The sequence below is a fragment of the Scyliorhinus canicula genome, chromosome 8, assembly GCF_902713615.1.
Source record: "Scyliorhinus canicula chromosome 8, sScyCan1.1, whole genome shotgun sequence".
NCBI lineage: Eukaryota > Metazoa > Chordata > Chondrichthyes > Carcharhiniformes > Scyliorhinidae > Scyliorhinus > Scyliorhinus canicula.
Window position 1 is genome coordinate 130,622,209 of NC_052153.1, and position 23,944 is coordinate 130,646,152.

Sequence of the window (23,944 nt, forward strand, 5' to 3'; positions counted from 1 at the left end):
TGCAATGAGTGCAGTTCCTCTTTAAGAGAGGAAGACAGTGATTAATAAAGACCAACTAAATCATGTGCTATCCATATGTTGCTTTTTATTCATTTATGGTATATGGGCATCACTAGTCAGCATTTATTGCCCATCCCTAGTTGCCCTTGAGAAGGTGTTGGTGAGCTGCATCTTGAATTGCTGCAGTAGGTACACCTACTGTGGTGTTAGGGAGTGAGTTTTAGGATTTTTACCCAGCGGCAGTGAAGAAACGGCGATATATTTCCATGTCAAAATGATGAGTGACTTAGAGGGGAACTTCCAGTTGGTCATGGTCCCATGTGTCTGCTGCCCTTGTCCTTCTAGATGGTAGCAGTTGTGGGTTTGGAAGGAGCTGCCTGAGGAGCCTTGGTGAGTTCCTGCAGTGCATCTTGTAGATGGTACACAATGCTGTCACTGTGCGCCGGTGGTGATGGGATTCAATGTTTATGGATGGGGTACCAATCAAGCGGTCTGCTTTTGATGGTTTTGAACTTCTTGAAGGTTGTTGGAACTGCACTCATCCAGGCAAGTGGAGAGTATTCCATCACACTCCTGACTTGTGCTTGTAGTTGGTGGGCAGGCTTTGGGGGTGGGACGGTGAGTTACTCACCGCAGGATTCCTAGCTTCTGAACTGCTCTTGTATATGGCGAGTCCAGTTCATGTTCTGGTGAATGGTAACCCCCACGATGATTATAGTAGGGGATTCAGTGATGTTCATGCCATTGAATGTCATGGGGCGATGATTTGATACTCTCTTTTTGGAAATGGTCATTGCCTGGCACTTCCACTTGTCAGCGCAAGCCTGGATAATGTCCAGGTCTTGATGCATTTGGACATGGAATACTTCAGTATCTGAGAAGTTGCGAATGGTTCAGGACCCACTTTTGGAGCATGCAGCCAACACGTTTTAGCTAACTTTCCGCGAATGGACATTGACAATTTTTCCCGTTATAATTACAGATGAGGAAGGCCAGTTGGTACCTCCAGCGTGATTCTAACACTCTTAAATTATTCTGGAGTTTCTACCCCCACTATGGCACTTGAAGTTTATTCTACTCTTGTTTGAAGAAGAATCTCTCAATATTATTTCTAAAATTTTTCGGAATATTTTGAGCCTGTGTATCCTAATTCTATTCTCACAGTTTAATTTGAAGTAATATGAAAAAGCTGACAAAATCTTTCTAAATCTCTTATAAAGATGTGGAAAATAGAAATGCTGCTCTCAAATAATGCTGTTCTAAAATCCATTCCCTTTCCCACATCTCTATATTTACACCTTTGTTGAGGAACCAAGAAATAATTAAATGCCACATTTGAAAGGGGTACTGCTGATCCAAAATGTGACAAAGCAAATGGTCTAAAAGAAACTTAATAACACAAATTGCACTGGCATTCCCAGGATTGATAATGCACACCAGCACATACGTGCTGCGCTCACTGGTCGGACGGCCACTACGTGGTGGGGTTCTGTGGTTGGGGGGTGGGGGTAAATTTTTTATTCATTCACTTTAAAAGCAGTGCCCTGATCTTTCAAAACCTAAGTTAGACCAGCTTGACCTCGTGAGATCCGGCCCATAGTCTTGTTTAGATCCTCAGTACCCCCCCCCCCCCCCCATGCCACCAGCAGGCTACCCTCTGCCTTTCCCGCCCGAGATGACGATGACACTTTGCCAAAAAATGGCAAAATTCTACCCGACGTGTTAAATGGCCCAACCAGCATTCTCACAGGTGCTTCAGAAGTAAGTAAATGTTTTGTGCATGATACCTGTGAGGTGAGAAAGAATGTGCACGCATTCTTTCATTTCACTCAAACCTCTTGTACCCCTGTAACATGTAACTCCTGGCTTGGCTATGTGGAAGGACTGTTTCTACCTCTCCCTCCGTCCCTCAAACTGGTCTACTGCCTCAGAGTGCTGGGTCAATACAGGTGACAATATCTAAATGTGGCTCAGTCACTTAATACTGTAGATTATGGTCATACAAAAGTTATGCCTTTAGAATGCACCATATACAATAAGAATTAAGCTGGAACCTCATTTTTAAATGTTTAAATACTTTTCATAAAAGAGGTATTATTATAAATAGATATATCTTCAGTTCTCTTATTTTAGAAACAAATAAGCTTGTTCCCTTTGTAACTGTTCAACATGCTGTACTTTTGCTGTATATTATATTTGCATAGAGGATTGCAATTTAATATAATACATGGTGTCAATCAACCCTGATATTTAGCTGTGTTTCAAAGCTTGATTTGAGATCTTGTGGGCAACCGGTTTAAGGTCATTTTTCAGTGTGAGAGTAATAGGTTGCATCCCCACAAAATAAGTTTCTGATTCCAGCAACATTCACAGTTGCTGAGCAGAAAGCAAATGCTTTCCCATGGGGAAAAGGCTACTCTTAGTTCTTCCGATCAAGTGGCTGAAGATTCATTGGGCTGAAATTAATGCAGCCTGTCATCGCGGGAAACATAGTGGCCAGGCCCGCTTAAGCATAGCAGTTCTTCTAACAGTGAAAGAATAATAATAATAATCTTTATTAGCGTCACATGTAGACTTACATTAACACTGCAATGAAGTTACAGTAAGCAGCACGGTGGCGCAGTGGGTTTCACCCCCACAACCCAAAGATGTGCAGACTAGGTGGATTGGCCATGCTAAATTGCCCCTTAATTGGAAAAAATTAATTGGGTGCTCTAAATTCATTTTTAAAATGAAGTTACTGTGAAAATCACCTAGTTGCCACACTCCAGCACCTGTTCGGGGGGGGGGGGGGGAGTGTATTTCTACCACAGATCGGGGTGCCTTTTAAAGATAGCCCCCCCCAGATCTCTGTAGCCTGGCTTGCTGGCTCTGAGGCCCCACCCCGCTAAATTCCCCCACTGAATTTTTTTCTGACAAAGTGTCAGACAATCTGGACAGAAAACCTGGCTGCATTTCTGGGAGAAATATATATATTTTTAAAATATTTTCATTCTCCTCCTTTTTCACATTTTCTCCCAAATTTACACCCAATAATAAACAGTAATGAGTAACAAATGTAATGTCAATATCCATATCAATAACAACGATCCCATCCTCCCACCAAACCCCAAACATTGGTCTGCATGTTAACATAAACAAATAACAAAAACAAATCAGGAATTACCCATAGTCACCATCAACACAAACAGTCCCTCACCGCCCCAATCCTCCCAGCGTCCTCCCTAATGTTCGATGTAATCCAATTTTCGAAAGTACATAATGAATAATGCCCATGAATTGTAGAACCCCTCCATCCTGCCCCTCAGTTCAAATTTGACCTTTTCCAGCATCAAGACTTCCAGCAGGTCCCCCCACCACGCCAGGGTACAGGGTGGAAAGGTTGATCTCCACCCTAACAGGATTCACCTTCGGGTAATCAACGAGGCGAAGGCTACAATATCTGCGTCCGCACCCATTTCCAACCCCAGCTGGTCCGACACCCCGAATATAGCCTCATGAGGTCCCGGGTCCAGTTCCACGTGCACCACTTTAGAGATTATCCTAAATACCTCCTTCCAGTAATCCTCCAGCTTTACGCCCCCCCCCCTTCCCCCCCCCCCCCCCCCCCCCCCCCCCCCCGCAACGTTCACACACATCTTCTACCCCCTCAAAGAGCCGGCTCATCCTTGCCCTTGTAAGGTACGCTCTATACACCACCTTCAGCTGTATCAACCTTAACCTCGCACACGAGGTGGATGCGTTCACCCTCAGGAGCACCTCACATCAGGACCCCTCCTCCATACCCTCTCCCAAACCTTCCTCCCACTTTGCCTTGATACATTTCTGGGAGAAATATGACGGTTTTCAGTCAGAACTTGATACTTTGCCACTTTGTCGGAAAATTCCGCCATTAGACTGAAGTCAACTCAGGATTTCTCACCCTTCACCCAGGCGTTACTCCTTCCAGCTGAATGATAAATCTGCAGGCTTGGACTGGAGAGTGGACTGGGATATTCTAAGTGGAAGGCAGCTCAATCTACCTATTTAAATGAACCCAAGCCTTGAAATGTTTTCTGATGAAATTTGACCTGACATGTTAACTCTGTTTCAGATGCTGCCTAAACAGCACTAGTGAATTTTAGTCCTGTTTAAAAAGTCAAATTGCATTAGAATAGTCATGATGAGTTTGATGTGGAAATCCAATCCCTCGTGAGCACCTGACTGTAGTACCTGGCAACTGTTGGATCAAAACCAACAGAAAGAGCACAATATTCATGTAATATTTTGTGATAGATTTCAATCTGTTCAATATATATAAGATAGTAAAAAAAATCCTTACAACTCAGAAGACCATTGAGGGTAAAGTTGTGAATCTTATAAAAACAGTGTCTTTTGAAGATTGATTTTAAGTATGTGCGTGTCTGACTCCAGCCAAGCAGTTCTATGTAATGTTGCCTGTATCTTACCTGCTGGAATTCACATCATCCTGTACCGGAGAGAGTTTTGCATATGCTTGGTCACATCCATGTGCACTGCTCTCTCCCAGTAGTTGAAATGTAAGTATTTAAAGAATTGTGGAAAACTTTGCACCGTGGAACCCGGAGCAATTTGTAAACCAAGATTGATTGTGTCAGATTGTGACACCAAGCAGTGTCAAAGTAAAGTGGGGTGAGACTACAACTCTGAGGAAGTCCCACTCTTAGTCACTTGTTCCAATCCAGAGTCAGTTCATGTGCAGACTTAGGTTTTGTGTGGCTGAAGCCCCAACCCTAAACATATATGTAAATGCACCATTACATAAAATTGTTTGCACATTAGTCTCAATTTTAATTTCTCAGATTCTTAGAATTTTGGATATATGGCTATTTTTTCCCAGATCGTGATTCAGCTATTCTGCAAATTCAGTAGGCAATTTTGCCATGAGAAACTGATTATTGTGAATCAAATATTCTTGACTGTAGTAAAACTTTTCTTAAAAAATCAAATAATCATGAATTCATGCTGTTCCTTGAAAAATGAGTATTTTGATCCTATTAGGCTTCTGGATTAGCCGTTGTCCTTTCAATTTTATTCATTTACTAAACCTTCCATCGTCACAAAGCAGAATAAGATGTTGTACTCAATCCCTCCTCCCATCTCTTCCCCATTTTGGCAGCACTACTTCCCATAGCATTAATTTTATATAAATAAAGATTAACATTGCAGCTCAGTGGTGTTTAAATATTTTGTCCTTTCCACAGAATATGTTTTTGAGAAGGAATTGGACACCATCCTGCAAGGTAATAGATAATCTGATAATTGTTTGAAACATAACATGGGAAGAAATAACAGCTGCCTTGTAACTTGCATCTTTCTCCTTTAAAGTTGTGATTTGTTTACCATGGTGTTTTTCCTTGTCACAAAATGAACCACCATTATCAAGTTGCTTTTATGTATATAGCTTGAATTGCTAGGATATTGCTTGGGGCTGGTTTAGCTCACTCAGCTAAATCGCTGGCTTTTAAAGCAGACCAAGCAGGCCAGCAGCACAGTTCGATTCCCGTACCAACCTCCCCGGACAGGTGCCGGAATGTGGCGACTAGGGGCTTTTCACAGTAACTTCATTGAAGCCTACTTGTGACAATAAGTGATTTTCATTTCATTTTTCATTTTTTCATATACGGTTGCATAAGGAAATGTTTTGAAATTCATTTTGCCACGAGGGTTAATAGCAGAAATCACGGGCTGGATTCTCCCAAAATGGGACTCTGTCCCCACGCCGGTGTAAAACCCCTGGCGTTTAACCCCCGAGTTTCCGATAAAAAAGATCATCCAATTCACTCGCCTGCAAGTGGCTAGCAGGGACCCAGAGTGATTCACGTAGCTTTAACTGCGGATACAGGCTCCCGCACTTCCGGTTTCGAGATCGCGCATGCGCATGGTGTGGCCTCCGTGGAGGCAACTGCAAAATGTAGACCCCCCCGATCGGCCGCGCGCCTGAAGATCCGACCGGCCCGATCTGCCCCCCCGGCCGCCCGTAAGGCCCCACCAGGGCGGCTATGGACTGAGTCCCCAGCTGCCACGTGAGCTTCCCAAACAGCGATAGGTGTTTAGAACCACACTGTCGGGAACTCAGCCGGTCGGGAGCAGAGAATCTCGGGTCCCGGAGAATTGCCAGACCGGCGCCGGCCTGATTTCGGCATGAAAGTGGATTCTCTGCCCCATGCCAAACGCGATTTAGGTGCAGGGCTGCGGAGAATACAAGATCAGTATTGTGGAAACATGATGAATGTCAGTCCAATGGATATTGTCAGCATTATTTTTTGTCCGTGCAACCTAATCAATAATCTTAGAAAGAGAGCAGGCGACAGGGGCGGGATTCTGGGGACATCCTGTATATTCCCACTAACGAGTTAAGTCTGACTACGACAATGTAACTCTGCCAGGTGTGGTCATATCCCTCTGGCTCCATGCTAGCCGTATTTTCCCTCAGTCGGTTTAACCCCTAAATTAGTTGCTTCATCTTCAATATAATTTCTGGACCCAATTTCCTAACATCTCCCTTGCGTAACAACTGTTAGATTTTTAAATCCAGATTTTTATTGAATTCAAATTTCACCATCTACAGTGGCAGTGGGGGTGCCCACAATGGGAAACCCCATTGGCCGGCTGCCAGTGACGACGCACTGCATCAGAAAACGGATGTGGTGGGACGGAGAATCCCTCCCATGCAGTTTCTTCAATCTGGCATGTAAAATCTGTCACTACTGCTGTTGGCATCGTCCTATCTGCATAAGTTGATGGACATGCAACAGATCAAATTCTCTGCAAATGGGGTGGCTTCAAATTCTGCACTTTTGCTGTGACTGAAGACACAAATCCATGAGAGACCGGATCTGCTGCAAGTGACCGTATGAAGGGTTATCAGGTGTCTTTGAGGGTTGCTGCTGTATTAGTGCCTGTTGCCAAGCCACGGTAGCTTCTGATCGTCATGGTGGCACATGATGGCCCAAACGTGATGTTGCCATTTTCCTTTGTCATCAGCTTTTGTCTCCCAGGTGTGAGAATCCATGTTTAGGGCCTTCATGTCATACTTTTAAGTATCTCTGAAGCACTGCCTTAAGCATCCTTCTGGCCTTCAGATTACTTCACAATACAGAAAATCCTTAGGTTTGCAAATGTGCCTGAGTCAGTAAATTGTCTCTGCTTGACAAGTACCAACATTCTTGGAAGATTTTACTTTGAGAGGACTGCTGCATTTGTGATTTGTCACAGAATTTGCAGTGCAGAAGGAGGCCACTCGGCCCATCGAGTCTGCACCGGCTCTTGGAAAGAGCGCCCTACCCGAGGTCAACACCTCCTCCCTATCCCCATAACCCAGTAACCCCACCCAACACTAAGGGCAATTTTGGACACTAAGGGCAATTTATCATGGCCAATCCACCTAACCTGCACATCCTTCCATGAGATGCCCAAAAATCAGCAAAGATGAAAATTGTTGAATTTTATATCTGGATAGCTGTAAGACATCCACCGGCCACATAAAACAATAAACTTAGTCCGAAGGGTCAGGTTGATATTATTCCATCCATATTTTGTGAATTGGCCAAAAGTTTTAGCTTATTTCCCTATATGTGTGTCAAGTTCTCCATGAAGAGGCAGATCATCTGTCATCGTGGACCCGACGTAGAATTTGCTCAGCATATCCAGTGGGGTGGAGAAGCAACACCCTGTCCCATGACCACAGTTTTCTTGATGCTTATAGTCAGGGGGAACAGGTTGCAGGCGTAGGAGAGATAGTCCATGAGTCTTTGTAGCTGAGTTTCCATGTGAGCATTTCGCACAGCATCATCAGTGTCGAGGAGTTCTCTGATCAAGAAGTTTTTCATCTTTGTTTTCAGTCTGGATAGATTCTAGAGCTTGTCATTGATGAGCCATCAATTGCACGAGAGACGAGTTGCTTTACAAAAGTTAGGCTTTAATAAACTAGAACTCAGCCCTGCGGTTGTCTACAATAAAATGGACGACCGCCGGGCGTTTGACTATTTATACCTCAGCAAGGAGGCATGGTTAACTCAGCCGCTCGACCAATCGGTCGAGAGGCACATGACCGACCAGGGCCAATGGTAAGCCGGTGTTCTGCCTCAATGGCAGGCAGCTATGCAAATCATATCACCACAGTCATCTGATCTAATATGCTCCTTCCATAAAAGATTAACCTTCTATATATGCAAAGAAGAAAAAAGTCAGGAGCATGGGAAGGAAATACCAAATAAAGCGGGTTTGGGTCACAACCCTGTTTCAGGATATTCTTCACCGTGAAACTGATGTCGTCAAACTATACAACATAATACATGTTGTCAAGAAAGGAGCAGATGAGACTGAGGAGCTTTGGTAGGAAGCTGCTTTTCCCCCTCCTGACATTTACTCTATTTTTGGTACATAGGATGGGTTTCATAGAATCCCCACAGTGCAGAAGGAGGCCATTCTGCCCATCAAGTCTGTGCCGACCATCTGAAAGAACACCCCACCTACGTCCACTCCCCTGCCCCATCCCCGTAACCCCACCTAACCTTCAAACGCTAAGTGACAATTTAGCATGACCATTCCACCTAATCTGCACATCTTTGGACAGTGGGAGGAAACCGGAGCACCCGGAGGAAACCCACGCAGACATGGGGAAAAAATGCAAACCCCACACAGACATTCACCCGAGGCGAGAATTGAACCCAGATCCCAGGCGCTGTGAGGCAGCAGTGCTCACCACTGTACCCGTGCTGATGGTGAAGTTTAATATCTAGCAAAGCAATGACAGAAGGGTGGACGGACAAGAGGGCTTCTGGCAGCAGTTCAGAACAGCAGTGAATCAGCGGCCTGCTTTTCATGCCATTAAAACTGGGCAGACTGTAAAACAGACGACAGATTCATTATAGCTTATTTTATACTCTCACTGAAGACCAATTTCACCCCCTAGGGCGTTCAAACTATGGTTTTGTGACATTTTGTGTTTTGTTTTGTGAAGTTAACTGAAATATCAATTTTCATTCCAATGGTATTACCCCACTTGGAACCATCTTTTACACTACTTCACTTTTAGAATTGGCATAACCTATAATGCGTATCACTGGGGCCTGAGGGCCAATTTTAACCTGAGCAAGAATTGCAAAGAGAGTTTCTGGCTTGTCCAACAGCAGTAGCAAGAGCTGTAAATGATTTTAACAGCTGGCTCTCCTTCATATGCAGCTTGCAAATTTCATGTTGGATGACAGGAGATGTCACCTCAGGAATCTGTTCCTGGTGCTAGGTATCTGGGATGGGGATAACGAGGTGAGGTGGTGGGGGCAGGGCAGGGAGTCCCAAGGCTTCCTTCTGGACCATAGCGGAGCCATGGCAGATATGGAATCTTAAAGGCTGGCATGAAACCAATTTGCATCTCGCTAATGGAATGCAAATGAAGGCCGAACCAGAATCTTGACCATCTGATTCTCTGCGGTAACAGTGGTAAAAATGCCACTCCAGAACACGGCTGGACCAACATGGCCGACAGAAGTTGGGACATGTCTGAAGAAAGCCTGGTTCTGCCTGCGGAGTTCAGGGTAAGAGGCCGCCAGCGACCCTGGAACATCACGGATGTTCCTCTGAGATGTGTTAGGGAACTGGAGCTGGAGCGGGATGAACCTCAGATCATCCGGGAGGCAGCAGGGGTGATCGAAAGGAGTTACAGGGAGATAGCCACTCCCAAGATTCTGGACAAGAGTAGCTGGGTTACAGTCAGGGGAAGGAAAGGAAATGGGCAGACAGTGCAGGGATCCCTCGTGGCCGTTCCCTTCAAAACAAGTATACCGTTTTGGATGCTATTGGGGTGAAGACCTACCAGGGGATGGCCATAGCAGTCAGGTCTCTGGCGCTGAGCCTGGCTCTTTGGCTCCGAAGGGAAGAGGGGAGGACAGAAAAGCGATAGTAATTTGAGACTTAATGATTAGGGAACGGATAGGAGATTCTGTGGTCGCGAATCAGACTCACGGAAGGTATGTTGCCTCCTGGGTACCAGAGTCAGGGATGTCTCGGATCGAGTCTACAGGATTCTTAAGGGGGAGGGGCAGCAACTAGAAGTTGTGGTGCACATTGGCACCAACGACATAGCTAAGAAAAGGGATGAGGATCTAAAAGTGATTTTAGGGAGTTAGGTTGGAAGCTAGAGAGCAGGACGAGTAGACTAGTGAACTCAGGATTGCTACCGGTCCACATGCTAATGAGGCAAGGAACAGAGAGCGAGTGCAGCTGAACATGTGGCTACGGGGATGGTGCAGGAGGGAAGGCTTCAGATATGTGGAGTATTGGGATATCTTCTGGGGAAGGTGGGACTTGTACATGAAGGACGGATTGCACCTAAACTGGAGGGGCACCAGTATCCTAGGTGGGAGGTTTGCTAGAGCTCTTCGGGAGGGTTTAAACTAGTTTGGCAGGGGGTGGGAACCAGAGCCATGGATCAGAGGATAGGGTAGTGTTGAACAGACAGTAATAGTATGCAGTGAGTCTGTAAGGAAGGATAGACAGTTGATAGGACAAAGTTGCACTCAGTGGGATGGGTTAAAGCGTGTCTGTTTCAATGCAAGGAGTGTCAGAAATAAGGGAGATGAACTTAGAGCACGGATCTGTACTTGGAGCTACGATGTTGAGGCCATTACGGAGACATAGATTTCAAAGGGGCAGGAATGGTGGTTAGATATTCCGAAGTTTAGATGTTTTAAGAAGAATAGGGAGGGACGTTAAAGAGGAGGGGAGTGGTAATGTTAATTAGAGAGTGCATCACAGCTGCAGAAAAGGAGTTAGTTGAGGAGGGGTTGTCTACTGAGTCAGTATGGGTGGAAGTCAGAAACAAGAAAGGAGCAGTCATTTTATTGGGAGTTTTCTATAGACTCCCCAATAGCAGCAGAGAGTTGGAGGAACAGATTGGGCGGCAGATTTTGGAAAGGTGCAGAAATAACAGTTGTTGTCATGGGTGACTTCAACTTCTCTAATATTGACTGGAACTTCCTTAGTACAAATGGTTTAGATGGAGCAGATTTTGTCGGGTGTGTCAAGGAAGGATTCCTGACTCAATATACAGATAGGCCGACTGGGGGGAGGCCATATTGGATTTGGTACTTGGCAACAAACCAGGCCAGGTGTCAGATGACTCGTTGGGAGAGCATTTCGGTGACAGTGATCACAACTCCTTGACTTTTAAGATAGTCATGGAAAGGGTTGGGAACAGACAGTATGGGAAGGTATTTAATTGTGGGAGGGGAAATTATACTGCTATTAGACAGGGGCTGAGGAGTATAAATTGGGAACAGATGTTCTCAGGGAAATGCACAACAGTAATATTGGGATTGTTTAATGAGCACTTGCTGCGAGTGCTGGATAGTTTTGTCCCACTGAGCCAAGGAAGGAATAGTAAAGTGAAAGAGCCTTTGATGACGAGAGAAATGGAGCTTCTAGTCAAGAGGAAGAAGGAAGCTAACGTAAGGTTGAGGAAGCAAGGATCTGGCACGGCTCTAGAGGATTACAAGGTAGCCAGGAAGGAACTCAAAAATGGACTTAGGAGAGGTAGAAGGGAGCATAAAAAAGCCCTGGTGGGAAGGATTAAGGAAAACCCCAAGGCGTTCTACACTTATTTGAGAAATAAGAGGATGATCAGAGTGAGAGTAGGGCCGATCAGGGATAGTGTAGGGAACTTGTGCCGAGAGTCTGAGGAGGTAGGGGAGGCCCTAAATTAATATTTTGCTTCAGTATTCACTATAGAGAGGGACCTTGTTGCTCATGAGAACAGCGTGAACCAGGTTAATAGGCTTGAACAGGTTGATATTAAGTAGGAGGATGTGCTGGAAATTTTGAAAAGCATCAGGATAGATAAGTCCCTTGGGCCAGACAGGATATAACCAAGATTACTACGGGAAGCGAGGGAGGAGATTGCTGCGCCATTGGCGATGATATTTGTGTCCTCACTCTCCACTGGAGTAGTACCGGATAATTGGAGGGAGGTGAATATTGGTCCCCTGTTCAAGAAAGAGGATAGGGAAATCCCTGGGAATTACAGACCCGTCAGTCTTACGTCTGTAGTGAGCAAAACACTGGAAAGGATTCGGAGAAATAGGATTTATGATTATTTAGAAAAACATAGTTTGATTAAAGATAGCCAGCACAGCTTTGTGAGTGGCAGGTCATGCCTCACAAGCCTCACTGAATTCTTTGAGGATGTGACGAGACACATTGATGAAGGTCGGGCAGTGGATGTGGTGTATATGGATTTCAGTAAGGCATTTGATAAAGCATTTGTGGTGGTGTGCTGTGCCCTCCACAACCTGGCACAGCAGCGGGACTACATGCTGGAGTGGAGGGACATGCAGCCTTATCTGAGGCGGACAAGGTTGTGATAGAGGATGAGCCTGGAGACGACCCACAGGATGAGGCAGAAGATGGAGGTTAGGGAGCCGACATGCTCAGAGGACCAGGAAGAGACCCTCAACCTTACCTGATTCTCATAGGAGGAGGCTTTGTCCGTTAGCTACCCCATCTTTCCCCACCAACAATCCCTCGTTTCCCCCATTCTCCTCATTCCCCACCTTCCCAAACAATCCCCAATTCACCTCCCCCTCCAACCTGACTACCCTGCTTCACCCTCCAAGGGTCGATGTAACATCACCACAGGGTGATGGACATTTGTTGGCACTGCCAACGGGTCAATATACAAGACAGGAGAGTGATGATAACGCGTTGTGAGGTTAGCTCTGGTGCTCCTCAGTTTATGCCAAAGTCTGACTCCTGTCTTTCTGCTGACAGCACACTCACACCCAAGCTCTGAATGGGGTCTGCATCAGGGGTGTTTGATCTTCGATCACTGTGCCCATGGGGTGGAAGGTGGCGAGACTGGAGGGAAGCTGGGGGTAGGGAGTTAGGCAGGCCCACTGTGAAGTTTAATATGAAAGAAGCTTCACATGTATCAGGTGCAACATGTTTCAATTTTTAACATTTGACATTTCCATTCTCCCTAGCAACAGATGGTGCCCCCCCCCCCCCCCCCCCCATGCCCAGTCAATGCTCCTCTCTCTTGATTTTTCATGGTCTACTTCTACATCTACGTGTGTCCCCAAGATGCACATCAGACGTGGAGGCAGCCATCTGCTTTCTGCGCCCTGTGCCCTTGATATCCTTAGCAAATGTCCTCTGGAGGGCATCGGCTGACTTACCGGTGTCCCTGCCATCGCTGTGCTATTGTGCGCTGCCCGCTGCCCTTGAGATGCGGAGGTGTTAGGTGGAGGGGATTCAGAGGCCCTGGAGACTGCAGTTCTCTCCTTGGTGGCAGGCCCTGGATTGGCCTCAAGTGCTTCCTCCTCCTTGATGGTGCCCGTGGGGCCCTGGGGGATGGAGGAGCAGCTGGAGTGAGCTCCAGAGACCTCAGTCTTGTGGCATTGCCAGTTCTGGAGGCTCCCCATTTTCTGCACCATGGTGTTGATTCCCTCAGCGATGCTCCTCAGTGACTGGGCCATGCTCTATCGTGCCTCGGCAATGTCCATCTGCATCTGGAACACATACCTCAGTGGCTGGGACATGATGTTGAGGCCCTCAGCTGTGGTCGTCACAGACTGAGACATGCCTTGGACACCACCATTCAAGATGCCAATGTTGAGCTCCAGGTTTTCCACTGCGGTTACCACCCTAGCAGTATTGTCCTCGGTGTCACACATTGTCTGCACCATCTACTGAGCCTGCAGCCTTTAGAACTCCTCCAGTCGGTAATGCAGTCACTGGAATGTCGGTGACATCTCCATCTGAATCTCACCCTGTGCCCGAAGTGTCATTAAATACGGGCTGCGATCTCGCCAACACGGCCGTCATGAAACACCCCACCAATGGTGCCCAAAATTACACTTTGAAATGTTTCCATTCACTATGTCAAAACTGTTAGATGCTAACTGACATGACAATCTACTTACTCTATGTACTTCTGGGTATGAGTAGAACATCTGCACTCTTGCCCTCAAAGACATGGCAATTGGTACAAACTGTGTTGTTGGAAATAACTGGGTGAACTTTATTTCATGTTGAACTGCTCCTATAGCATCAGAAGCACAGGCACGATGGAGGAAAGATTTAAGGCATTGGATTTCAAACAGCGCTTTTCTCACAAAGCTCACTTGTGATTTTGTAGGTCTGTACTAGCTTATGGGTCAGTCAAATTTACACTTGTATTTCAGCAGCATTTCCCAATTAATTGCAATTAATTATGAGATATACTGGGGGAGAAATTCATTCACGTAATTTCGCTTTTAGCGATGCTGCACAGCCTTACATCAATTAACTGGGGCAAGCCTCTTTGCAAGCGATATGCAGCATTCTTTAATAATGGACAACGGCTCCACTGGCCATATAAGTATTGACCTGCAGTACAGTCTGTCCCCAGAGAATTGTGTGTTTTGTGTAGTGCTCCGAGGAGGAGAAATTTCTCCTCTGTTGTCCAATACAAAATATTCAGAAGAAGAAATTCCATGCGTACAAATGAAATATATCAGTGTGAAGGTGGCCGTCGTGTTTGTACATCTGTAATAATAAACTTTGAATGTATTCAAAATCCTTGTGGGCGAAACATGCTGGTGAACCTACATGAGTGTCACCATATGTAACATGAATTCCTTATAACGTCATGGAAAGATGTATAAATTGTCAGTTCAGTCTGTTTCCTTCCATAAGTGCTGAATGCCATGATCCTAATTCACATTGTTTTCTCTTCAGTTAGAATACACTTCAGCAAATTCTTTATTTGTACAAATTAGCTGGTTGTAATTCTTACACTCGTTTGTACCATTTATTCCCTTAATCTAATCACAACAACTGCAATGCTAACTATTCTCAGAAAGCTGTCTTCATAAGTGAAAGAAGATCACATTTAACAAAATCTCCTGGTTTTAATTTTCAGTGCCTTGCTTAATTTTTATTATTGTATGAAATAATACCTCAAATATTAGAAGTAAACTTATTACAAAGGAAGTTTGATGCAGGACCAGTCACTTTGCAATAGAGATTGCTTAATTTCAGTACGGTGCAATGAAGAGATGAGGGTACTGCATTGACTTGAAGAGTAATGTTTAATGTTCAGCAATCTACTTAATGACCCATAACATCCGGGTTCTCCAGCATTGCATTTAGCAATGATGTGCTTGGGGAATCCCTCTGGGACATTCCCACATAAGAGTTTACCCAGAAATTGCCTAGAAGTACTAACTTCCTCTGGACAATTGCACTGGGCTGGGAACCATAAGACAGGAGTGATATAAATTGCCAACTTCGGATGGTTCTGCCAGTTTTACCCTGATAGTAACTCTGAAAGAGTGAGAGGAAAAAATAACTTCTCACTCCAGAGCAACTATTTTAAAAAACCCAGACCCAGCCTCACATGGGAAATCTCCCCACATACAATCCCCGAGATAACCCGCCACATCACCCTCGACCCATGCCCCCCTAACCCCCAACCCAGTCCGATGCCACTCCCTGTGTGATCTGGTCCAATGCCCTCTCCAGGTGTGACCTGGTTCGACCCCCCTACTCTGGTTCCCCCCCCTCCCACCACCACAACCACCACCACCACCCCCGTCCCTCCGGAACATCTCTGGACAAAAACTTACACCCCTCTCTGGTTTGACCACTTCACATCCCCCACCCCCACTTTTCTAGTCAAAATGTCTGACCCTCCCCATGTTCAACCTGACACCAACCACCCCCCCAACCCATCTGACCCAACACCCCTTCCAGTCGTCTGAATTACTTAACCTTTTAATTGTCCCTTTAAATATCTCCTTCTTGGCAGCTAGTGCCATAAAAAGAGGGCATTTCTTACCTGTCTGTTTCCCAGGTACTCCACTCCGTTTCTGCCGGGGGCACGCTTCACTGGTCCTGTCTCACCCACCCGAGTGAGGGAGGTTGGGTAAGACAGGGACTTTGAAATCCCAAAAAGAGTGGCAATCTGCCGGAGATTGCTGCACTTGAAGAAATAATAATTATTATAATGATGGACATTAGAGTAGACAATCAAAGTCAGAATGAGTATAAATGAAAAAGTAAATGTTACAGTGAATCAGGGTTGTGTTTATATTTCAAACACACCTTTATTAATATCCATGAATAATAGATCAATAATTATTAATAATTTAATCCAAACAATAATATACTGTCAGTAATCAATGCTTATATGCATTCATTTTAATAATTTTCCTTCTTCTGCGTATTCCCTCAGGTACAGAACGCTCGCCTTCTTGAGGCACACAAAAGTGACCTACTCTGGAGAGGGGTTGTCAGTATCATCCTAATTGAGGGCTATGACCTTAAACCCATGGATCCAAATGGACTCAGTGATCCATATGTAAAATTCAAAATGGGTTGTCAGAAGTACAAGAGTAAGGTAATTGAGTAATCAAGATAAAAATGTTTTCCAGCTGGCTTTTAAAAAATATATATTTTTCTCCACAATTTTCACATTTTCATCCAAATTTACACCCACCAACAAACAATCAACGGTAACAAGCACAATGTCAATCCCCTGGCCAACAATTCCTTCCTCTCACCAACCCCCAAACAACCCTCAACATTTTAAAAACAAACATCAAACAAAAGGATTCAGGAATCCACCCATACATAGTCACCAACAACGTACACAGTCCAAATCCCCCCCCCCCCCCCCACCACCACAAACGCCCCCCCCCCCCCTAATGTTTGATGTCATTGAATTCTTGAAAGTGCATAATAAACAAAGCCCATGAATTGTAGAACTCTTCCATCTTTCCCCTCAACTCAAACTTCACTTTCTTGAGTGGGAAAAACTCCAACAGATCCCCCGCCGTGCCAGGGCACAGGGTGGAGAAACTGACCTCCACCCCAACAGGATCCGCCTTCAGGCAATCAGCGAGGTGAAGGCTGAAACATTTGCCTCTGCACTCGCTTCCACCCCGACCAATCCGATACCCCGAATATGGCCTCCAGAGGACCCGGCTCAAACCTCACATGCACCGCCTTCGAAATTACCCTGAACTCCTCCCTCCAATACCCTTCCAACTTTGGCAGGACCAAAATATATGAACTTGATTTGCGGGCCTAAACATCCTCTACCCCCTCAAAGAGTCAGTTCATCCCCGCCTTTGCCCTATACACCACCTTCAGCTGTATCAGCCCCAACCTCGCGCACAAAGTTGAGGCATTTACTCTCCGGAGCACCTCACACCACAACCCCTCCTCCATGCTCTCTCCCAACTCTTCCTCCCACTTTGCCTTAATCCCCTCCAGCGGTGCCTTCTGTTCTCCCAGAATCGCCCCATAAATCGGTGACACCACCCCGGTCTCCATTCCCCCTGACGTCAGCACCTCCTCCAACAGTGCAGAGGCCGGAACCACCGGACAGCTATGTATCTCCTTCTTAGCAAAATCTCGGACTCGCATACCTAAACATTTCCCCTGCCCCAACCCATATTTTTCCCCCAGTTATCAAGCTAGTTTTTATTGAAATAATAATGATGATGAATTATAATAATGAACAAAATTATTATTAATATATATTTAGATCCCGGATGAGAATCCAACTATTTTCAATTTCCAAAGTTGTGAGGAAATGTTACTGCACCACAGAGTGAGACCCATAGGTATTTCTTAGTTAAAACTAACTTTAATTTATACACAGAATTGACCACATTAAAAACAAAGAAATAGCTTTCCAGTTAACAGTTACAGCAGCACTTAAGTAAAAGAGAAAACCTTAACTTACTTCCTAAACCTGCCACTATATTCCAATAAAGCAAACCAAATTATTTCAAATACCACTCATGAATAAAGTTAACAATCAGGGTTCTACTTACTGTTCTCTGTTCAGAATCTTTGGAGGAGAACCTTTCATGACTAAGCTGAAACACTTCTATTCAGATGAGAGTTCGAAGACCCAACTGCCTTGTCAGACAGACCTGGCTCCTCCCATTAACTCTATCATCTCTACTCAAAGCAATGGACATTGTTTTGTCTCTTCTTACAAGGTGAAGGGGCAGAATCAAATGCAATACACCTCGTAGATTATCTACACCCCAGCGGTCATTTATATGTAAACAATTATTCCATTAGCTAGCTAGAGTGACTGCCCTTGACATAAAGGCAGCATTTGAGCGAGTATAGCATGAAAGATCCCTAGCAAAACGGTAGTCAACGGGATTCAGGGAAGAACTCTCCGCTGGTTGGAGCCATACCTGGCACAAAGAAAGACGGTTGTGGTGGTTGGAAGTCAATCATCTCAGCTCCAGGACATCACTGCAGGAGTTCCTTAGGTTAGTGTCCGAGGTCCAACCATCTTCAGCTGCTTCATCAATAACGTCCCATTTGTCATAATATCAGAAGTGGGGATGTTTGTAGATAACAGCACAATGTTCAGCACCATTCTCAACTCCTCAGATAATGAAGCAGTCCATGTCCAAATGCAGCAGGACCTGGACAATATCCAGGCTTGGCCTGACAAGTGGCAACTTATGTTTGCATCACACAAGTACCAGGCATTGACCATCTCCTACAAGAGAGGATCTAACCATCGCCTTTCGACATGCAATGGCATTACTGGCGTTGAATCCCCCACAATCAACATCCTGAGGTTACCATTGATCAGAAGCTAAACCGGACTAGCCATATTAATACTACCTGCCATCAGAGCAGGTCAATGGCTGGGAATCCTACGACCAGTAATTCACTTTCTGACACCCAAAGCCTGTCTACCATCTACAAGGCACAGGTCATGAGTGTAATGGAATACCTGCCATTTTCCTGGATGAGTGCAGCTCCAACAACATTCAAGGAGCTTGAAACTAACCAGGACAAAGCAGCCGGCTTGACTGCTCCTCCTTCCACAAACATTCAATTCTTACACCACGGCAAACAGTGGCAGCTATGTGTACCGTCGACAAGTTGCACTGCAGGAACTCGCCAGGTTCCTTAGGCAGCACCTTCCAAACCCACGACCACTACCATCTAGAAGGACAAGAGCAGCAGCTAACTGGGAACCCCACCACCTGGAGGCCCCCTCCAATTACTCACCACCCTAACTTGGAAAGATATCGCCGTTCCTTCACTGTCGTTGGGGCAAAATCCTGGAACTCCCTCCCTAACAGCATTATGGGTTTACCTACACCTCTGGGATTGCAGTGGTTCAAGAAGGCTGCTCATCACTACCTGCTGAAGGGCAACTAGGGATGGGCAATAAATGCTGTCCTAAACAGCGATGCCCACCCATAAATGATTTTTTTTAATCTGTAAAGAAATCTGTAGGATTCCTAGCCTTTGACCTGCTCTGATAGCAGGTAGTATTAATATGGCTAGTCCAATTTAGTTTCTCAAGATCTATTAACAGAATACCTCACCTGAATCAATGATTTCCTCACTTTTATGACACCTTAATCACAACTCTAACAGTCATAGTGCTTATATGCAATTTAACCCAGGATTTTTAATAACATTACTGAAAAGAAATATTAAGTATGATAATTGCTTACATTTTCACATGCATCATAAAAATCCAAGAGGCTCCATGAGTATTCTCTTCACTGGCCTATTTAGTGACCTTTGAAGGTATATGTGTAGAAGATCAGTTGTTCCCCCAATGCCTGTCATAAACCTGTCACCACAAGGAATAAAGATACAAAGTGGAATAAAGCTCTGCACTCCCTCCTCCCCCCCCCCCCTCCCCCACCTCCTGAAGTGAACAATGCATATTGCTTAAATGGCAGAGCAGATCTGATGGGCCGAATGGCCTAATTCTGCTTCTATTTCTTATGGTCTTATTTTAGAGGATATCTCAAACATGAACAAGCATACAGGAAATCTCAAACATATGTGGGACTATTATCAAAGTTACACACTACTTTTACTTATCTGCGCATCTGATTAATCATTTGATAAATTCTCATCAACTGGTGTACAATCACAATTAATTTCTATCCTGTGCAGGCCTAACTTGTGAAAACCGTGATATTACTTAATCAATAGGGAGAACAACATCAGCTAAGTTTCCAACATGATAATTTTTTCATGTTGGATGGTGCATATATAGGCATAGAGTAAAGTTTGGGGGGCTGAACAGTGACCCAACAGTCAAATAGTTTACTACCAGGCACAGTCCACACTGTAAGGAGGATAACTATTTCGATGGGACGTTACAGGATGTATGAAACCATAACTCACCATGAGTCTCCACTTTAAGAAGAGAAGGAGGGATATTTTTAAAAAACTATCCATTTTCCCTCAGAGTTTATGACAAAATTAAAATCATTTGAGCATCCTGCTTTATAATCAGTTCCAGATATGTCTTTTTCAGTTGACCCGCCCAGTAAATGAAATGCATTCATTTACAAATAATAAGCTCCCCAGTATGAGACTGTCTCTTGGCCTGCTAGTAATCTATGATTAAGAGAAAGGCTTACATTTGAGTCAAGGGAAATAAAATGGGAGAATTTTATTGTTCATTCCTAAAAAGAAAATTAGGGAATAAGCCTAAAAATACATTAGCAGCCAAAATAACAACAACGTTTATTTATATAGAACATAGAACATAGAACAGTACAGCACAGAACAGGCCCTTCGGCCCTCGATGTTGTGCCGAGCAATGATCACCCTACTCAAACCCACATATCCACCCTATACCTGTAACCCAACAACCCCCCCCACCCCCCCTTACTTTTTTTTTTAGGACACTACGGGCAATTTAGCATGGCCAATCCACCTAACCCGCACATCTTTGGACTGTGGGAGGAAACCGGAGCACCCGGAGGAAACCCACGCACACACGGGGAGGACATGCAGACTCCGCACAGACAGTGACCCAGCCGGGAATCGAACCTGGGACCCTGGAGCTGTGAAGCATTGATGCTAACCACCATGCTATCGTGCTGCCTATACTATATTTTTACTATATTAAAGAACCTTTAATATAGTAAAACTTTCCAAAGCGCTTCACAAAGCATTAAAAAGAGAAATGACACCAAACTACACAAGGGAAAATTAGGTCAGATAACCAAAAGCTTAAGGGCAGCACGGTAGCCTTCTGGGTAGCACAATTGCTTCATAGCTCCAGGGTCCCAGGTTTGATTCCAGCTTGGGTCACTGTCTGTGTGAAATCTGCACATCCTCCCCGTGTGTGCATGGGTTTCCTCCGGGTGTTCCGGTTTCATCCCACAGTCCAAAGATATGCATGTTGGGTGGTTTGGCCATGATAAATTGCCCTTAGTGTCCAAAATTGCCCTTCGTGTTGGGTGGGGTTACTGGGTTATGGGGATAAGGTGGAGGTGTTGACCTTGGGTAGGGTGCTCTTTCCAAGAGCCGGTGCAGACTCGATGGGCCGAATGGCCTCCTTCTGCACTGCAAATTCTATGATATCTATGATATCATTAAAAATAGGAGCAGTAATAAGCCATTTGGCCCATCGAGCCTGCTCTGCCATTTAATAAGATCATGGCTGATCTGACTGTCGTCTTAACTCCACTTTCCTGCCTGCCACCAATGAACCTTGGCTGCCTTGTCAATCAAAGATAGACTATAATTTTCCAGCCCCCCGCCCCCACCCATTGTGTGCTTTCCCGTGGAGGTGGTGGCTCACCATTGGCCACCAGCAGCATCCCACCATCGAGTAACCTGTGGCGGAGGGGGGATTTCAGCAGCACTGGAAGATCCCACCAGAAGGAAGGGCTGCAAAATCCTGTCCCAAAACTGTATGTAGTACTTCTGGTGCAGTCTCACCAATGGCCTGTACAGATGCAGCAGGATTTCCCTACTTTTATACTTCATCTCATGCAACAAAGGCCGATATTCCATTTACCTTCATAATTACTTGTTGTGCCTTGAGGCTAACCTTGATGAGTCATGTACAGAGACTCCCAGATCCCTCTGTACTGCAGCATACTGCAATCTCTTTCTATTGAAATAATATTCTGCTTTCTGCCTAAGTGGACAACCTCACACTTGTCACATCACAGTTTGGTCAAAGAGGTAGGTTTTAAGGAATCTTAAAGGAAGAAAATGGAGTGGAGACACAGAAGGTGCACTGAGGATACTCTGGAGCTTAGGGCCTAGGTAAATTAAGGTGTGGCTATTAATGGTGGATCGATTAAAATCTGGGAAGCTCAATAGGTCAGAATTAGAGGCACACAGATATCTCAGAGAGTGGCAGGGTTGAAGGAGATGAGCGAGATAGTGAGGAGTGAGGTAATAGAGGTAATAGTGAGGAGTGAGGAAATCGAAAACCAGGATGAGAAATTTTAAAAACTGGGTACCAATGTAGATCAGTGAGTACAAGGATGATAGGTGAGTGAGACTTGAGGCAATAAATAAATAAAATATACCAACTAAATAGAATGTAATATAGATTTTCACTAGATGTGTGTCTTGATTAATTAGCCCCATCCCTACAAATAAAAAGACAACATGGAGATTATGTTTGAAATGAGAGTGAATTGATTACCTCTCCCCCAAATAGTGGCCGACAACTCCTTTTTTGTGTGCTGTCAGAAAGGTTATTGAATGAAATTGAAACCTCAATCACTCTCACTGCCCTGAGCAAGGTATTGCCTTCTTAAATCTACAGCTAGTTGGCAGCATGATTTCAGCTGTGAACATCTGCTCCCAATGATTGTGTACATAATTAAATGCCTCCTAATGTCCAACACACAACAAACTGGATGAGAACATGACCAATTCCTATTGGCTGTCAGGCTATGCAAATGTTCGATCGGCAGGCCGGCCTCTCTGGCTGGCAGCCTCCTTTCTTCCGCACTGGCCCCTGTAGCCTTGCGCCATGTTGCGTCGGGGCCGGCACATTGAAGGAAGCCCCTACGCATGCACGCGTTGGTGCCGGTGCCACTGCGCATGTGCGCGTTGGTGCCGGTGCCACTGCGCATGTGCAGATCCTACGGCGCCCAATTTATGCCAGGATCAGCAGCTGGAGCGGAGTGAACCTCTCCACTGCCGTGCTGGCCCCTTTTGTGGACCAGAATTAGTCGTCGGGTCAGCCCGTTCACGCCGTCGTAAAACGTGACGGCATTTACAATGGTGGGGATACTCTGCCGCGGGATTAGAGAATCCCGCCCATGATTGTCCCATTCTGTTCATTTATTTCCAGCATTATTCATAGCTAATGTGAAAGTAATATACTACTGATGGCCAATTATGACCTTTAGCCCATGATTGATTGTGTATCACTGGATAGAATAGTTTGGGTTCAAGCCACACCTCAGAGACTTGAGCACATTAAGTGGGCTGATATTTCAGAGCTGTAATTTCAGAGGAGCCGATTTTCAGATGAGTTAATGGGTGCAATCTAATGGCCGCGTCACGCCCGACTCGAGTGGGATCCCAATTTGCATAATTAGGTGTGCAGTTAAGCTCACTTAATAGGTTCGTGCTGGAGTTACCCAAGGCCAAGTATTGTGAATGAGCCTAAGTGCAGCCTCAGCAGGGCATTCCTCACAAAAGCCCAAAAATTAAGCAGAGTCCCATTTAATAGCGGGGTCATGGTAGTTTCTAAAACGGGGCTCTATTTCATTTCCACTAAATCATGCCCAGTAAAATAGTACACTTCTCTGCCCTCTCAAAGAGTGCAAAAGATATGGGGCGCGATTCTCCCAGCCTCGCACCAGGCAGGAGAATCGCGGCCCAACTGTGCATGCGTGGGTTGGCGTGGCGCTCATTTGGCGCCAGGAAGGGAGGCTGGGACGGCGTGAACCAATCCAGTGCCGTGCTGGTCCCCTATGGGGACCAGAAAGGGTTGTCCCCGCACCCGTTTCACGCCGTCGTGAAATGCCACGGCGTTCACGACGGCGCAAACACTTAGTTTCCATTTTGGAGAATCGCGCCCATGGTACAATTTGTTTTAAAAAAGTGGGTGCAAAACATACTTCTGGATGTGATCAGCCGTGGCACGTGATTTCATACTGGC

At 45.3% G+C, this 23,944-nt stretch overlaps 1 protein-coding gene across 9 annotated transcripts in view; it reads left to right on the plus strand.

Annotated features, from left to right (window-relative positions):
* LOC119970506 (multiple C2 and transmembrane domain-containing protein 1-like) overlaps positions 1-23,944 on the plus strand; it is an 891,726-nt gene that overhangs the window by 361,635 nt on the left and 506,147 nt on the right. For 8 of the 9 annotated variants that reach the window (XM_038805255.1, XM_038805256.1, XM_038805254.1 and 5 more), the window contains 2 exons: positions 5,223-5,261; positions 16,235-16,399. In XM_038805255.1, coding sequence (XP_038661183.1) covers positions 5,223-5,261; positions 16,235-16,399 — 204 coding nt within the window. The remainder of the gene's footprint in view (positions 1-5,222; positions 5,262-16,234; positions 16,400-23,944) is intronic. The other variant, XM_038805253.1, reaches the window with a different exon arrangement.